Source organism: Muntiacus reevesi, chromosome 18 (genome assembly GCF_963930625.1).
Source record: "Muntiacus reevesi chromosome 18, mMunRee1.1, whole genome shotgun sequence".
In the NCBI taxonomy this organism is placed as follows: Eukaryota; Metazoa; Chordata; class Mammalia; order Artiodactyla; family Cervidae; genus Muntiacus; species Muntiacus reevesi.
In genome coordinates, this window is record NC_089266.1 from 19,505,303 (window position 1) to 19,523,312 (window position 18,010).

Sequence of the window (18,010 nt, forward strand, 5' to 3'; positions counted from 1 at the left end):
CTCTCCTCGCCATTTTGCCTAAGATTTAAGAGCTTAACTGAAACAGACAAAAGCACCACTACAGAGTCGCCTTCAGGCATCTGAGGATCCAGCAGGTGGGTGTAAAATCAGTGGAAAATTCTGGGGGAAGCAGAGCTGGGCTAGTAAGGAGAAAGATTAAATGTCATGGAAGGATAAGCTGACTTTGTACAAAGGTTCTGACCTAGTACAATATCCAGGTCACCACAGCCATTCAGAAATCTCAGTAAATATGATGACCATGGATATACAATAGAAAAATACAAGCAGAATTACTCCACTAACCACTGATTAATTGTACTTGAAGTTGTCCCCTGCTGTTGAGAGTCTTTTACCTAAAGATTCGAATATAATCAAAGTCATTAAGGTATTGTTTGACATACAGTTTTCAGGGTATGCAAGATATTAAAAAATCCTTAATCAATCCTTCTTTTCCTACCAAATCCACAGCTACTTTCTCCTTTTCTGGGTAATGACGAGCATGAGTAGAAAATGCAGTTGTTAGCTAGAAGATTTAATAAAGAATTGACTTTTTAGTGGTGACTGACTCTTAGCATAAACATATTCCGTACCTGCAAGGTAACTTTTATAAATTAAACATGTTGTCATTAAAAATAAAAAAGGACCAAAAAAAATAAAATAAAAAAGAGAAATTCACTTGTGATTCCCATCCTGGCATCATGAGCTGACCCTACCCTCATAGTTCAGTCAGTCAAGAATCTGCCTGCAAGGCAGGAGACCGGGGTTTGATTCCTGGGTGGGGAAGATCCCCTGGAGAAGGAAATGGCAACCCACTCCAGTATTCTTGCCTGGAGAATCCCATGGACAGAGGAGCCTGTTGGGATACAGTCTATGAGGTCGCAAGAGTTGGACATGACTTAGCAACTAAACTACTATTACTACCAAGAAGTCTTGCCTTTGTACTGACAGAAAAAAAAGCACACCTTCGAAGGAAAAATCCAGAACGACCCACCTTCCAATAAGGCTTTCTCAAATAAAAGCTTTCTCTAGCTTCTCAATAAAACATCACCTGATACAATTAGAATTGCAAAGGGGGAAGGGGGCCGCCTGAGCTGACTCTAGTCCCTCTGGCCCCACGACGGGCTGGCAGAAGGCCCCAACCATCTTCAATCCTTTGCAGAGTCATTGGCTTTCAATTCTGAAGACTCCATATCCCCTTACAAAGTCTTCTTGTTGGACTGGCCCAGCACCCGGGCGAGGCAGTAAGGGATGAGGCTGACAGATGCCAGGGGCACCAATGCACTCTTGCAGAAGGACAGGACATAGAAGATCAGCTCGATTTGTGAGGGGGGTTTCAAAGAGTCAAAGAGGTGCAGGAGGACGAGGGAGGCCACGATGCAGCTGAGGCGAAATGGGAACCACTTGCTGAGTTTGCCCTTGCAGCTCTCCCGGTACATGCTGGAGTTGAGAGCCAGACCCAAGCCAAAGAGGGTCCCCAGATTCTTGAGGAGGCTGGCAAACGGCGTGGTGTCAATGTGGACCCACTCTGGCCGCTCACACCTTCTCTTGGCTTTCTCTAGAGTCCATAGCAGGTCGACCCCCAGCCACTTTAACAGCAGGTAAAATCCAATGGCGAAACTGAATAGGAAGAAGGTGATGAGAAAGTACTTCTTGAGACTGGCATTGTAGATGCTCTGGATGTGGCGGAAAGTCTCGGCAACCGCAATGCCTGAGTGGAAGAAGGAAAGACCATGAGAACTGGGGAAGATGCTGGCCCATCAGCTAGAGGTGAGTTTGGAACAATGGTTGACTTGCCACCTGTTTCACCATTGTGGAGTTAAATCACAGGGGCCAGATTAGAGGGTCTTTTGGTTTTTTCCCAGCCTGTCCTCAGTCATAGATTCTTTGAGATGGAAGAGATATGCCACTTAATTCCCCCCACCACATGCAAACTTCCTGTGTTGGGAGGAGGGTCAGGGGTGGTCCTCCTGTCTCTGTTTGAATACCCTCAGGGGTGGAGAGCTCACTCCCACTCAGGCAGCCCATTTCATCTTTGCGTGAATTTGATATTAGAAGGTACTTCTTTGTGCCGAGCTAAAACCTATCTCTCACGACTGAGCAACTGAACTGAACTGATTGGTCTCAATTCTTTTCGCAGGAGTTTGTAAGTTACTCTAGAGCCTCTGTTAACATATTTAAACACACTTGAAGATCCCCTGGAGAAGGGAATGTCTACACACTCCAGTATTCTTGCCTGGAGAATTCCACGGACAGAGGAGCCTGGTGGGCTACAGTCCACGGGGTTGCAAAGAGTTGACACAGCTGAGTGACTATCACTTTTACTTTTTTTTTCATTCTCAGGAGTGAGGGATAAATTAGATGGTTGGGATTGACATATATACACTACTATATATAAAATAGACATAGGACCTACTATATAGCACAGGGAACTCTTTTTATAATAACCTATAAGGGAAAAGAATCTGAAAAGGAATATATATATACTGAATCACTCTGCTGAACACCTGAAACTAACATGATATTGTACATCAACTATACTTCAATTTAAAAATAATAAACTGGGTGGAAAAGGCTAGACAAAACAGATTGGTAACTCAAAAAATAAAGATAGTTATTCTTCTTTCTGACTTAAACTTTCCCAGATAATTCATATAACATGAACTTCCAGGCTCTTCCTCAAACATGGAACCCAGTGCTATAATGCTGTGTTAATTTCATAGTTGCCAGGAAGTCATCATTTTTCTTGTTCTCAAAATGTTTCTGTGAATGCTGCTCTCCTCTGCTTTTTCAGGTCTCTAGGGGAAAAATTCCACATTTCCCCGAAGGTCTTATATTCCAGTGCTTCCCACAAAGTCAAGAAATTCTTTCTTACACTTAACTTACCTAAGTCTTTTCTGCCCGTTATTAGCTGGATCTAAGAAAACAACATATCTGAAACCCAGAACCTATAATAAAGACCAGCTGTGGCTATCTATTAGGTTTGCAAATGAATTTATTTGAATAAAGAGCTTTCCAAGAACATTGTGTTAATTTGTTAAATTTGATAGATTTTCTTAACCCTAACCTAGGGCCCACTTCCAGTTGAAGAGCTGTAAGAAATAAAGAATGTAAAAATATCTCAGAGATTTTAGGCAAAATCAACTGGGTAAGTTTGCTGTCTTGTCATTTTTCTGAAGCACACTTAATTGTGTAGATCTGGGCACTCCCATACAAATGAGTCCTTTAAATTGCCCACCCTTGACTTCCAACCCGCTGAAATACTAACAGTGTTGATTATACACAGAACATGGCTGGAATGCTGCATTTTGTCCTGATTAGGAAGGAATGGTGTAGGTGTGGGTTGGAGGAAGGGAACCAGAGCAGTTGGTACCTGACAAGACTCCAGCAACAACTTGATGGGGAAAATGAGCAGCAAGGTAGATCCGTGACAGGCAGACATTCAGTTGCACGACCCAGAATCCCAACCACAACATGACATTCAAGCACCTGCGATGGAAGAGGCAGTCATAAGAAAATCCAGATATAGATCCTTCACCAAAGAGAATTGCCTCAGCAGGAACACTGGAGCCTGGCAAACTCAAGTTACTTTAGTGGAATTTTTTGTAAATTGAAGATTGTGCTCAAATTTTCAAAGATAGCCGTGGCAAGTGGTGAATCCCTGTGTATGTGAATTTCAACCTCCCTATTTTATGTTTCATAATGAAAGATTCACTCAGTGGCTGCATACTCAAAATTCCCCTTAAAGGTAATGTCTTCTGCTTGTTTGTTTATTTTAAACTGGATGGGGCATCACAATGTTTGGTACGGAAATGGGCTTTTATTTACAGCCTGCTTCTTCCTCACTAGCTGATCTTGAGAAAGCCCTCTGATATGTTGGCCTTGTTCCTGATCTCTAAAATTAGATGTTGCCCATGTGGGTCCCTTCTAGCCCTAACATTCTGTGACCCTAATGTTCACTCCCAGCAGAACTGCCACAACTCTTATCAGTACTAACCCAAGGCATGAGGTGGGCAGGGGGCATGGAGTAAGAGCAAGTGGTATGTCTGCTACAGAGAGAGCCACCTCCTGCCATCCACCACCCACAACCCAGAGCTGAGTTCTTACCGAAATCCGTAGGTTGGCTTTTTCTTTCCCCGAAAGATAGAGAGGGTGGATGTAACCATCACATAGTATACACCTGCTGTACCCATGGCATGGCCAGAGGGACTCCCTAAAGAATAGGAAAGAGATGAATGAATGAACCAAAGCCAAAAAATCTTCATCTGGGAGATTGCTAGGGGGCATCATCTATCCATCCATCCATGCATTCATCCTTCATTCCATCTTTTCATCCATCCATCCAGTCAGCCAGCCATCTATGCATCTTTACATCCAGTCAGCCAGCCATCTATCTTTTCATCTGTTCATTCAATTATCTATCCACTCATCCATTCTTCCACCCATCTACCCCTCCTGCCATCCATTCATTTACCTATTTAGTTATCTATGTAACACATATCTATTAAGCTCCTACTACATGCCCAGCAATGTGCTAGGCTCTGGGAGAACAGTGGGTGGCACAGTCAGAGAAAGCCTCAGCCCTTGAGATTATACAGTCTGTATACAGTCTAGAGATTACACACAGAATCAGCCTGCTGGGTATATAATTGCAAATCAATCTGCCTTCCATTACCTCTCTCCTACTCTCTTTGCTCGCTCAGCTCTGGCCATGCTGGCCTCATTGCTCTCCTTTAAACACACTCCCTCCTCAGTGTCTGTGACATTGGTCTTTCTATCCAGACACCTCTTCCTCCAGGATTTGTTGGCTAATTCTCTTGCCTCCTTCAAGGTTTTGCACAGATTTCTCCTTCTCAGTGAGTCCTATCTTGACCACTCTATTTAACACTGCATCCAATTGCTGTTCCTGTTCCACCTTTCCCTGAAAGGTGGAGGGCCCTGTGCCACCAGATCCTTTTCTGGACTAAAGAGTTTATTTTTCCTTTCTATTGTTGAGAGTGCAGTTGCAGGTGGCCGTCAGCGCTCAGACTTCATTGGACATTACCCTGGGCTGATGAGAGCCTTCTTGATCAGAACTACCCTTTCCCTGGGGTGGCCATTGCATCCAATCACTCATCTCTATTGGGGTATAAGGCCTGGTCCCCTTGAATCAACTCAGAGCTCCTATGGGGTTAGCTGAGACTGAATGGCAATTAGACTTCTGCCCAGGTGGCTTCCATCTCTTCCTTCCACAAGTACTGCTCTCGAGTGTAGCACCTCCTGCATGCTGATCTCCATCTGAGTCTGCTTTCCAGGGAACCCCACATAAACCTTTGCCTTTCTTCCTCCTCCTCCTCCTTCTTCTAATATCCTAAATATTTTACTTGTGTATTATGATTTTTTATCTCTCTCTCTCTCACACACACACATCTCATTCAAATACAAACTCCACAAGGGTAGGAGCCTTTTTTTTTCCAGTTGCACTACACAGCTTGCAGGATCTTAGTTCCAGGGACTGAACCTGAGCCACAACAGGGCTCAATGGTAAAGAATCTGCCTGCCAATGCAGGAGCCGAAGGAGACTCGGGTTTGATTCCTGGGTTGGGAAGATCCTCTGGAGGAGGAAAAGGCAACTCATTCCAGTATTCTTGCCTGGAAAATTTCATGGACAGAGGAGCCTGGCGGGCTACAGTCCAAAGAATTGGTTGCAAAGAGTTGGACATGACTGAGCAACTGCGCACCCAAGCACAGTGAAAGCGCTGAGTGAGGTGCTGAATCATTGAACCACCAGGGAATTCCCAACAGTAGGGATCTTTGGTTTATTCACTGAGGCATTTCAAGTGCCTAGAACAATGTTTGGTACAGATACTAGATAAACAACGTCTGAATGAGTGAATATACTCTAAAGTGAATCAAGGTTTTGTGAAAACAAATAACTAAGGGCAACACCCTAGTCTGGGAGTCAGGGATGGGGCCCCTGAGTTTAGGGACACTAACACCTGTAGTGGAGTGGAGGGGTTGAATATTGCTTTTTCTTACTGAAAAATGAAATCTATCATTTGGCTGAACAACGCCCGTCTGGGTGTAACTAGTAAAGTACAGACAGGGTGTGGGACTGAACGGTCAGCTGGGGAGGACACAGCTCCCTGGCCAGGCTTCTGGGAAAGATGACGAGGGGCTCAGGCATCTACCAAGTTCCCTTCCTGGACAAAGGGCCACAGCACAGTTACTCTCATGAGCCGTTTGTCTGTGAGGGCGCCCTTGCCTCTCTGAACTAGCAATTTCCGTTCTGGAAACATTAGGCAGATTCCAAAGTGGCAGTCACAGGCTATTCTGGAAGGCCTTGCTGAAGTGAATTCAGATGGAATTGTACCAAATCCAAGGCCATGACCAGAGCTTGAAGGAGTGGCTCTGCTCACGTCCCCTTCAAAGACAGCTCCATGCAGCACGAATGTTACGGGTGTCCACGATGAGCACGGCCCCCCAGCTTCTGGCTGGATGAGGGCTGGGCCTCTCACCTGGGCCGGTCTCACAGGTGACCGGGAACTGCTTTATCAGCGGCGCGGCGGTGTTGGTGTAGTAGTCGGTGTCCAGAACCCACCAGTACGGGCGCTGTCCAAAGAGCACCCTGTGAAAACGCAGAACCAGGTCTGGAGTTACTGAAGGAATGCTTTGGCCCCATGCCACACCTTCAAGAAGAGAGAGTAGCTCGGGGAGAAGATCCATGAGATCCAACACAGAACACGAGCCCCTCCAAGAAGGGGAACTGGGCTGTTAGGGAAAAGCAGGCGAGGGAGACATTTATGGAGCATCCTTTATAGAACTTGTGAATTTTGCCTTCGGAGGTATTATTTATTGAAACATAAATAAATAAATCCCATATCCTCAAAACCATATTAACAGCAGCTGCTGGTGGTTTAGTTGCTTAGTCGTCTCTGACTATTGTGACTCCATGGACTGTAGCCGCCAGGCTCCTCTGTCCATAGGATATCCCAGGCAAGAAGAGTGAAGTGGGTTTCCATTTCCTCCTCCAGGAGATCTTCCTGACCTAAGGATAGAACCCAGGTCTCCTAAGGCTCCTGCATTGGCAGGTAGATTGACAGCAGCTATGTAACTTTTTCTTTTTTAACCCTGAGAAGAATTTGCCCTAGAAGGATGCCTAGGGATTACAGTTTGTGACTTGGATTTGCATATCCTACTGATCATTTCTTCAGGCCTCCAAAGTCTTGGGTTTCTTCCGGATTTGAGAGACTGAGCCCCAGCCCCAAGGACAAGCCTCCCAGGAGATGTGGTCTCTGTTTCCATCAGAATCACTTTCTGTAAGGACATACATAGCTACTATTTGCTTGTTTTGTATCCTCTGGCTTTGAAACAATATCTCAGACAAACCACTTCCCCTTTAAAAGCATGTTTTTCATTGTGGAAACAGGTGTGAAGGGTCAGTCAGGATGCTTCTTTTGCTCTGCAGTGGAGGAATAGTGACTTCTCACTAAAATTGGCCACAGCCACTAACTCTGACCTCTACAAAGTTAGAGAAAATCCATGGTTCTTTACATGAAATCATATATTTGGAATAACCCTTTATCTTTTTGTCTTTTAAGGTCATGCTATTGAATACTGGAAGTTATAGACAAAACTTGGTAGGTTTTTCAACAGAAATTTCAGAATCCCACCAATATGTCTTGGGCTTCTGAGCCCAGTAACAATGTTCAAGACTTTTCTTGTTTATGGCCAAAGAAAATTAAAGCTAGACGAGATCTTAAGAATCACCTGACAGTGAACAAAGATAATTTCAGGGATGGTAAAAGTCTCTGAGGGCAGCTGGTCCAAACTGTTCATTTTCTACATGAAGAAATAGAGACCAAAGTAGTGATACGCTGGAGTCAACTGGTACTGGCTAACAGTTGTAAAATATTCAGAGTTTTTGCAAGCCAGACCCATTGATAGCTTGAAAATGGTCATAACAGGATAACAGACACAGTTAGAAATTGGCAAATACTAAAATTGGGGCTTCTTTACCTTTTGAAAGTCAGTTTATTAGCACTGGATATAACATAATTCTTAAGAGCCTTGCCTATGAAGTCAGCCTGCCTGGGCTTGAATCCTGTCTCTGGCATTTACTACCTATGTTTTTGTAGTCACTTAACTCAGTGCCTTAGTCTCTTCGTCTGTAATATAGTAGTAACACCCTATAAAAAAGTGCTTAGCACGTGGCCTGGCACATACTACAGGATCAACAATTGTTGATAACTATAGTAATTATTAAGATCCCAGAGATAATCTAAGTTTACAGATTATAAAACAGAAACTCAGAGAGTTGCTCTGAGTTGCCCAAGACATAAAGCTGGCTGAACAAGAGAGGTCTCTGAATTGCTTTTCATGACCTCACACAACGGGTTTTGAAATTGCCTGTCTCCTTTCTTCATACCTCATCTTTCTCCCTTCACACACCTATCTATGTGTCACCTATGCTGCTTCAAGGTAATAAAACGGAGTTTCAGACTTCCCTGGTAGTCCATTGGTTAAGAATTCACCTGCCAATGCAGGGGATACGGGTTTGATCCCTGCTCCAGGAAGATCCCACATGCTGCGAAGCAACTAAACCCATGCGCCAGAATTACTGAAGCCTGAGCTCTAGAGTCCGTGCACCACAATAAGGGATGCCACTACAACAAGAAGCCCATGCACCCCAACTGGAGAGTAGCCCCTGCTCTCTCCAACTCGGGAAACCCTGCACACAGCCACCAAGACCCAGAGCAGCCATAAAAACAAACAAAAAAACACAAAAACAAGCAAACAGAAAAATGGCATTTCTTTGCTGATAGCCTATAATTCACTAGGTCTAGCTGGCCTTCCATCCATATGAAATTGCCTTTCCTGTATCTTCACTCACTGACAGGGTTTTCTCTGTCTTTCCTCTTTCTATAGAGGATCCAGAGACAGGAGGGGAGTAAACTATGATTGCATGAATAGCATGAAAAAGCAACTTCCGATGGACAGACCTTTCCAAAGACAATGCCAGCCTCTTTCCTTGCTGATTTCCTCTTTGTCCGGCTCTTACTCACCACTTAAAGACGAGGTTGAGCCAGTCTCCAATCACAGCTACCCAGAGGAGTTTGATGCCCACAGCTTCTTGAAGATGGAACCAGATGGGGAAGAGGACATAAAAGGCATTCCTGAGATCTGCAATCACGGACACCAAGATGAACCAATCCTGGGAGTTCTGGTAATTCACCTGGAGGTAGTGTGTTGACTGGATCCCAAAGTCATGTAGAACGTTCATTCCCTTCTCCATCCTCACTCAGGAAGCCTTTGGCTGTGCCCTTGCAGTTATTTCAGACTGGGTGGCGATTGCTCTGCTATCAGCCTGTGCCTTGCCTCTCTGTTTTATACACCCTGTATCCAGTCTGCAGGCCAACCCAGCCCTGATCTTTGGACTCAAAAACCACTTTTGTCTAAAATCTATTGATCAAAGGTGCATCACCAGTAGGTTGATGCAAACATGTTCAGCGTGATTTACGTAAAATAGAAAAACAGGCACACAAAAACAGCCTGATCGGCCATGGGCTGGCACAGCCAATTATTAACTTTGGCATTGCTGCTTGACGGTACAAGGGGTTGCCCTCCTGGTTCTGAAACCTGGCCAGAGACACAGGACAGAGTCTAAATCTGCCATGGTTCTTGCAAAGATGTCTGACTTCCTAAGTCTGCAATTGCACTTATTTGGGAACAAAGAAAAGTCTTGGTGCTCTAGCAATTCAACTTTTAAATAGTTAAATTTTAAAATATAATAAGTTCTATTGTAGTGGGGACAGTCACATTGCTGGACATTTCTGAATTTCACTAGGATCTAGAAAATGCCTCTGATTTGGGAGATCAAACCCTCTTTCCAGTATTGGCTCTGTATCTCTTAGGTCCAGAAAAGAATCATCTTTGAATGCACTGATTAATTAATTTAGCGTCCTTTAAGCGAGGACCTTTGGGGTTTTAACACATAAGTATAAGCAATAGAGTGCATATGTGTGTGCTTCGTGGGTCAGTCAAAAGCAATATGATGAATTTCTGCTGCTGCTGTTTAGTCACTAAGTCGTCTCTGACTCTTTGTGACCCCGTGGACTGTAGCCCATCAGGCTCCTCCTTCCATGGGATTTCCTAGGCAAGAATACTAGAGTGGGTTGCCATTTCCTTCTCCAGGGGATCTTCCCAACCCAGGGACTGAACCTGAGTCTCCTGCACTGGCAGGTGGATTCTTTACTGCTGAGCTATCTGGGAAGCCCATACGATGAATAAGTGGTTCTAAATAAAATCACAAGTAAATTGGGGACTGGGGACTCTGGAAAGGGCTTTGTACTTTGAGTCTTCTTTCATTCGTACTTGGAGATATGCAGATAGATAGATAAGTATAATCACCAAGAAGTCAATACAGTACTATTATAGCCATGGATGTAGACAAGAAATAAAGTAAGAAACACCAAGTTATGAGAAGCAAAGCTGCCTGCTCACTCCTACAAGCAGGAACCATCCTGCACCACCACAGAGACCAAAACCTCACACTCAGATGACCTAGGACTGTGAAGAGAGCAGGGTCTGAGCCAGGTGACAGGCTGGTGCAGTTTCAAGGATAAGAGCCAATGGGTATAAACCTTGTTGAAATCCACCTGAATTCCCCCTTAGCAAGTCCACAATTGCTTTGTAAGGGGTAGTTCAGGGACAGGGAAAAGAAACTCAGAGCAAATGAGTTTGTAGCAAAGGTTGACCACATTCCACGCTGGAAATGATTAAAACCTCATCCAGGAGGTATGATCTGGAGTCTCATTCCCACCCCTCTGGGCTCCTCCTCAGCTCCAGCAGAATTTAACTGCCTTTGACCCTACTGTCTCTGCTGGCCCAGGCATCCTTATCCTGCCACTCCTTTCTGGGAGAGCTGGGGTGATGGTGGTGTTGGTGGCTGTGAGTGGGCTGCAAATGAGGAATGTCCTTGTGGTGTAGAGGGGGAGGGTGTTCTGCACTATCGGGACTGCCAGGTCACAGGGAGTGGGCCCCAGGGAAGAGGTGACCCCCTCTCTCTAACCAGATAAGCCTTCCTAGAAAGTACTGAGTATCTATTGCGATGATCCCTCAGGACTGAAGTTTCTATGGTCAAAGGTGAGACAAGGGCAAGTTGGGCAGATGCTCTGACAACATATTCAGAGGCACTATCTGGGTCTCCCCACTCCGCTGGCTGCTAGGAGTCAGAGTACCTGAGTTGGGCGGGGTGCCATCACGTGCTCAGCATATGGGGAGCCAGGGGAGAGCCCTATCTTCTGGGGGAAACTCAGGGAGCATGAGCCTGTTGATAAGAAGGGCAGATGGAGCTGATATCCCTCTGGGCACTCAGGGCAGTTGGGGAGTCTTTCTGACAGGTTGCCTGCCTGGCAGGGGGACTCTTGTCTGGAGAATTGCCTACATCATGAGACTATTTGCTGGTCTCTACTTTTCTAACTTCCAGCCCCTATCTGCTGCCTCCAGCAAATTTTTATCAGGTGCAGAAAGAGGAGAGCCCCCCACCCTCACCCCAACAAGTACTTGAGCCTGCTAGAAAGCTGACTGAAGAGAAAAACTGGGAGCTTTCAAATCCTCCAGGGACTTGTGACTATTTGTAGTGAATACTGCGGAAGAAGCATTTGAGTGGCTGGAGGTTTCGGTGAGAATTCTCTCATTTAAAGAACTATCTCCAGAGAGAGGATTCCATCATCTCCCTCCAGCTTCTGGCATCTTTCAAGAAGTTCTCCAGTTTAATTCAACAAACATTTCTTGAGCAAAGCACCATGCCTGGCTCTCAGAGGAATTCAAAGTTAAATCCCGGTTGTCCTCAGGGATCTCCACACTCTCTCTAGCAGGGCAGGGAAGTCATTTACTTAACTATGTCCAGTGGGGGATCCTTTGATGAAAACAGAATCCATTTATACAAATGTCAGTGAGTTCCCTATTATTTTGTCCTTGGCAGAGATGGGTCAAGACTTTTTATTTTTTTGGAACACAAATGTTAATTTATTAAGGAGCTTCAAAGTCATACAAATAATATGACAAGATTTAGATTAGCTAAATAATATGACAAGATTTAGTTTAGTAACTCAAGTCTTCTTAATGCTCTCTGGGGAAACAACTGCTGAGTCTAGGAAACAGTGAAGATGGAAAATTATACAGGTCCCTCCCAGGCACATTAGCTGGGCACTCCCCAGGCACTCTCTGCACAAACAGAAATTCAGAGGCTTGGAGATCTTGGTTTGGGAAGAACATGAAGGCAAAGTTCCAGAAAGTACAGTCTGGTCTGCTGTTAACTAAGAGCAGCTGGTTTCAGTGTATCTGGCAACTTCTTCCCAGAGCAAGGTTGACTCATTCACTCAGACAAGCTTCTTTGCTGACGGGAAAGCAAAAGGGAAGGAGCCATAACTGACCGTGCACCTCATCAAAAAATTGCATTTATTAACAAAAAGAGATTGTGACTTCACCTACAGCCAAATCCTCTCTTGTGGCTGGGGCTCTGTGTCCCATTGAGAGAGGAGCTGCCTTTCTGCTCAGCTATGATCACTAGAGTGGATCTTGTCTGCACATAGTAGCAGGGAGGCCAAACCCAGCTTCAGTCCAAAGCTTTTAGTAACAACGTAGATGTCTCTAAAGGGTGACAATTGTAACTGCAAGATGTACGATGTTGTTTTTTTTTTTTTTAATTTCTTGGGACTTCCCTGGTGGTTCAGTGGTTAGGATTTCACCTTCCAATGCAGGGGATACAAGTTCGATCCCTGGTTGGGGAACTAAAATTCTACATGCCTCAGGGCAATTAAGCCTGTGCTAGAGAAAGCCCGTGTGCAGCAGTGAAGACCCAGTGTAGCCAAAATAAAATAAAACAAGAACTCTCCTCCCACTCCACCAAATTTCTTTTCAGGTGCTTTTTTTCCTATCAAAGTGATCAGCGGTGGGGGCGTGCGGTGGGGGTGGGGTTGGGGTTGAGGGGCAGACAGAAATTGGCTGGATCAGCTGCTGTTTCCTTTGATGTGAGTGACCCAGATCATTTTTTTTTTTTTACAAAAATATGTTGGTAAAAACAGGTGGAGGGAGAGGTGGGTTAATCATTGTTAGCCAGTGAAAATGGCTGACTTATCTCCAGCACGGTGGGAAAGTTCAGCTGCAGGACCTTGAACTGTGCATCTATTGACCAGGCTGGGGGAGCGTGGTTCATGTCTCAGGATGAGATGGACATTTTGTCCACAGAAAAATGCTGCAGGACGCTTGCTTCACGGTTAACAGTTAAGAATCTTTGACTCATTACCTACCTCTTGTCACCCCAGCATCTGCCTTCTACTAAAATCAAATGAATCATCCTGTTGCAGAAAGGGAGACCCTTTCCAGGAGCAGGCTCTTGTCTCACACTTGGAAGTGAGTTGTCCAAGGAGACAAATGTGCTGACGAAGCAAGAGATTTTACTGGGCAGAGGCACCCAGGTGGAGAGCCGCAGGGCAAGGGGACCCAAGAGAACAGCTCTGCCACAAGGCTCACAGTCTCAGGGGTTTTATGGTAATGGGATTAGTTTCTGGGTTGTCTCTGGCCAATCATCCTGACAAAGGATCTTTCCTGATGGCACACGCATTGCACATCCAAGATGGATTCCAGCAAGGAGGATTCGGGAGGCTGGTAGACACACGGTGTCCCCCTTTGACCTTTCCCAAATTCTTCTGGTTGGTGGTGGCTTGTTAGTTCTGTGTTTCTTACCAAGACTTCCTGTTATAAAATTATTCATGCAAATGGTTACTATCATGCCTGGCCAAGGTGGGCGGTTTCAGTCAGTGTTTCAATCCAAGCCATTATGGGGAGTACAGACTGACCATTTTTTTCCTCTCCTCCCTCTTCCTTAAACCCCCTCCCCCTCCCAAAGAAGCTGTTGTTCCCTCCAGAGATTAACCTGTTTTCAAAAAAGGTCAACTAGTTCCCTCACCACCAGAGGGGTAGACACTTCTTCCATTCTCCATCAGCCCCTTGGTGGTGCCAAACCACTCTAGCAGCCAGGACACATTCTATGTGTCGAATTCTATCTTTCTTGCCAGGAGTTAAACTTTGTTGACGTTGCATGGCAGAGGCAGAAGCAAAGGAAGGAAAACTCTAAAAAAGTGGTTCGAACTACTTGGAAAAAGTTCATTTTCTTTGTCTTGGCCTATACTCCAGAGACAAAGAGGGGCTGGCTGAGGGGAATTGGGAAGGGTGACTCCAGCTAAGGATCCAACCCTGACCTGCATTCCTCCTTGCTTCAACTCATGTATTCTTTGGAAGAACTAAAGTAAGGGAGGAAATTGAAGAGACATCAGTTGTGCAGTCCTAGTTCAGCCTGATGGGGAGTGAAGTGAGGTAGGGGATGGGGGGTAGGAGGTGGGTATGGGGCAGAAAGAGTATCTTGGTTTTCCTAAGAAGACTGAGAAACAGTCTCAAGCTTATAGCAGGCAATCCAGGAGACTGTCCTTCCCCCATTGCCATCACTAATATTAAAAGGAAAAAAAAAAAGAGAATGATTAAAAAGCTGTGTGACCTCGGCCAAATAACCAGAGTTCTCTGGGTTTCACTCTAGTCAGTTGTAAAGTGATACTTGATACTCACCCACCTTTCAGTTTTAACATTCTCTGAGTTTTGGGTGCTTGTTTGAAAGTAACTCTGATGATGTGGTGCCTGACTTTTATTTGATAGAAGCAAATAATTCATTATTACCAGAAGGAAAAAGATAAATGTGTTCATATCTTTTGGGGGGAATTTTTTACATTGAAGAATGGTTGATTTATTTTGGGTATACAGCAAAGTGATTCTGTTATAAATATATTTATGTGCATACTTTTTTGTCAGATTATCTCCCAGTATTCTTGCCTGGAGAATCTCATAGACAGAGGAGGCTACAGCCCATGGGTTGCAAGAGTTGGACATGACTTAGCGACTAAACCTCCACCTCCATAGGTTATCAAAAGGTATTGAATATGGTTCCCGGTACTATACAGTAGGTCCATGTTGTTTATATTATATACAATAGTATCTGCATATCTTTTTAATTAAAATATTTTCAAAAGTAATGTATCCACATAGTTAACAAAAATTTCAGAGTTTTTAAAAATTGTTCAATGAAGTCAGTTCTTCCTTCCATCTCTGGGCACCTTCCAAACTTGGGTGCTGCTAGGACAGCCAAGAACTGAGATACACGGGGAGTCAGAGAAGCACTCCCGCAATTCTCGAGTGGAAGTCAGCTCCCTACAGACAGCCTGGCACCCAGCTGTGACTCAGGTTGGGGGAGGGGGTCGTCCCTTTCACCCTCTTTTCTTCCCCCTACTATTTTTCTCTCTCAGCTCTGCCCTGTAGTCCTTTAATCAACTCTTTCTTTAATTTTCAGAATTTTCATCCCAACCAAAACACCCATGTTGTACAGTCAGTTATTAGTCCTTCCCTCTTCCGGAGCCCAGCTAGAGGACATAACTAGGAAATTAGTAGTCTTGGACCCTGTTAACCCACACCTTACCCCCTCTGAGAGTTCCCAAATGAGAACCGTGATGCAGAGAAAAAGGAAGAGGTGAGGCCCAGAATTGTCATGAAAACAAACAATGAGGTTTCTCCCCCTCCCCTCAGGCCTGGAGAGGGCCAAGGAACTATTCTGAGCTATGAAAACACAGCAGGGCTCCGCTAGGAAATAAACAGTTGTCTATCCCGCCAACGCCTGTCTCCCTAAACATGAGTCCTGACAGCGCCTGATCTCCAGCCAGAGAGTGGGAGAGAGAGGGAGAAGGCCAAGGAGAGCCTATTATGCTTCCCTTCTTTAGGATGGAAGGAAAGATTTGTTTTATTTTGAATATTTTAAAGTTTTTCTGCACCGTAGTATGTTTGAAGTGGAAGGGGAGGTGCTAGTGTTGTGTAAGTTCAGGGGATCTCTCCAACCTTGAATTCCAGAGATCAGGATGTGAGTTGCTCCCTCCTCAGCTCTGTGCAACTTTAACCTCCTCTGCTTTACTGGGAAGGCACCATGACTTTCCCACTGTCAAGTCTACTGGTTGACCTTTTCTCATCCTTCCTCTGTTAGTCTTTTGGCTACACCTGACGCTTTTGACAGATAACTGCCTTGAAACACACACACTCACTGTTTCCAGTGTTGCTGCAACAAGCTCTGTTTTCCTTTCTCCTCTTCCTCCTCCCATCGTCGATCTGATGTTAGGCCACCCTCTTGGACCCCACCTGGCTGCCTCATGCTATGCATGCTAAGTCACTTGTGTCTGACTCTTTGTGACCCCATGGACTGTAGCCCACCAAGCTCCCCTGTCCATGGGATTCTCCAGGCAAGAATACTGGAGTGGGTTGCCATTTCCTCCTCCAGGGGATCTTCCCAACCCAGGGATCGAACCTGAGTCTTCTGCGGCTTCTACATTGCAGGTGGATCCTTTACCACTGAGCCACTGGGGAGGCCTCATACATCCTCCAAATCTGAGTTCCTTCCAGAAATATTCTTCCTCCAGACTTCTCTGTTTTGTAGATGCATCTCTTCCTTCTCTGTCATCCTACAGGCACTGAGCCTGACCACCTTTGAATCATCCTTGACACCTCATCAGGTCTTGTCTGGTTTTCTTTTCAGGTGGCCACTCATCAATCCCCCTGCCTAGACCTGCTGGTTCCTTCATTACCTAATGCCTATGTCCTAATGCCTATGGCCTATGCCCCTTCTCACTCCCCAACCTGAACCATCCTACAGGCCACTGGCAAAGGCAAAGGAGCCTTCTTACAGTACAGTTCTTTCCACTTATCACTGGAAAATATTCCGTTGCTCCCCATTACCTTCAGAATGAAGTTCAAACTCAAGCTCACCCAGAGTCTGAACTCAAATTATTGTCCCAGCCTTATATCTTGCAGCTCTCTTTCTGGGACCCCCTCATTCCCAACATACTAATTTCCCAAACATGCCTTGGTTCACCTAACTTTGCTTCATCCGGAATAGAAACCCTCCCATCTCCACATATCCAGATTCTGAACATACTTCAAGGCCAAGTAATAAAGCCTTCCCAATCCACTGATGCCCACCCCTCATCAGCCATAAACGATCAGTCAGACCTGAACTCCGTTAGTCCTTAATCATTCCTGCCTTAGGTCACTTAGCATATTCAAACCTTGCATTACACCTGTTTTGCATATACCTTAACCCTTTTCCAGTTATCCTGAGCCCTGAGGCCAAGAAAGCATCCCTTCTAGCCACCAGAACTGATTCTGCTTGCATATCTAGGGTCAGTATGGTTACTTCATTAGACAGTTGCAGTGGTTCCTCCCATTACTGACATACATCCCTTTGCATTGTGACTTTGCCCCTTTTCCTGTCAAGATGTGAAGTCAAGATTTTAAATTTAGGGTTGATCTTGTGCAGGGGGCATAGGTTCAATGCCTGGTCATGGAACTAATATCCCACAAGTCAGACAGTGCAGTCAAAAAAATTAAATTTAAAAAAATATATATCAAACACTAACTAGCATTCATTGAGCATTTATTATATGCCAAGGACAGGGAGGCCTGGCGTGCTGTGATTCATGGGGTCGCAAAGAGTCAGACATGATTGAGCGACTGAATTGATCTGAACTGAACTGAAGAACTAGTATGGGCTTCCCAGGTGGCTCAGTGGGTAAAGAATCCACCTGCAATGCTGGAGACCTGGGTTTGATACCTGGGTTGGGAAGATCCCCTGGAGAAGGGAATGTGAACCAACCCATTCCATTATTCTTGCCTGGAGAATCCCATCCCTCTTCTACCTACGAAGAGCTGGTGTGCTACAGTCAATAGGATCACAAAGAGTTGGACATAACTGAAGCGACTGAGCATGCATGCATGCAAAGAACTAGTATTGGAAAATTACATGAGCTAATTCATTTAGTCCTCATAAAAATCCTGAGTGAGATTTTTATTACTGTTTCCATTTTACAGGTGAGGAAAATGAGGCACAGAGAAGTTAATTTGCTCAGGACCATACTTGCCAGTTCCAAATCCTAGCAATCTGTCT

At 45.0% G+C, this 18,010-nt stretch overlaps 1 protein-coding gene across 3 annotated transcripts; it reads right to left on the reverse strand.

The window, feature by feature from the left end:
• Positions 1–511: 511 nt before the first annotated feature.
• On the reverse strand, positions 512–9,428 carry G6PC1 (glucose-6-phosphatase catalytic subunit 1). Of its 3 annotated transcripts, XM_065909230.1 has the most exons (6): positions 9,042–9,428; positions 6,495–6,604; positions 5,308–5,313; positions 4,105–4,127; positions 3,371–3,486; positions 1,387–1,708 (listed from the first exon to the last, which is right to left on the reverse strand). In XM_065909230.1, the coding sequence occupies exons 1-6, from the start codon at positions 9,269–9,271 to the stop codon at positions 1,534–1,536; spliced, it is 660 nt and encodes a 219-aa protein (XP_065765302.1). In that variant the 5' UTR covers positions 9,272–9,428; the 3' UTR covers positions 1,387–1,533. The 3 variants fall into 3 exon arrangements, with proteins under 3 accessions (XP_065765300.1, XP_065765301.1, XP_065765302.1); XM_065909228.1 differs by lacking the exon at positions 5,308–5,313 and having other exon boundaries at positions 512–1,708; positions 4,105–4,210; positions 9,042–9,406; XM_065909229.1 differs by lacking the exon at positions 5,308–5,313 and having other exon boundaries at positions 512–1,708; positions 4,105–4,210; positions 9,212–9,386.
• Between the last annotated feature and the right edge of the window lie 8,582 nt (positions 9,429–18,010).

Excerpts from the sequence above, each read along its gene's own strand:
- G6PC1 (XM_065909228.1), bottom strand. The coding sequence starts at position 9,271 with ATGGAGAAGGGAATGAACGTTCTACATGACTTTGGGATCCAGTCAACA. Across the intron at positions 3,487-4,104 it reads AAGCCAACCTACGGATTTCG|GTGCTTGAATGTCATGTTGT; the intron begins GTAAGAACTCAG and ends CTTCCATCGCAG. Across the intron at positions 1,709-3,370 it reads TGTTGCTGGAGTCTTGTCAG|GCATTGCGGTTGCCGAGACT; the intron begins GTACCAACTGCT and ends TCTTCCACTCAG.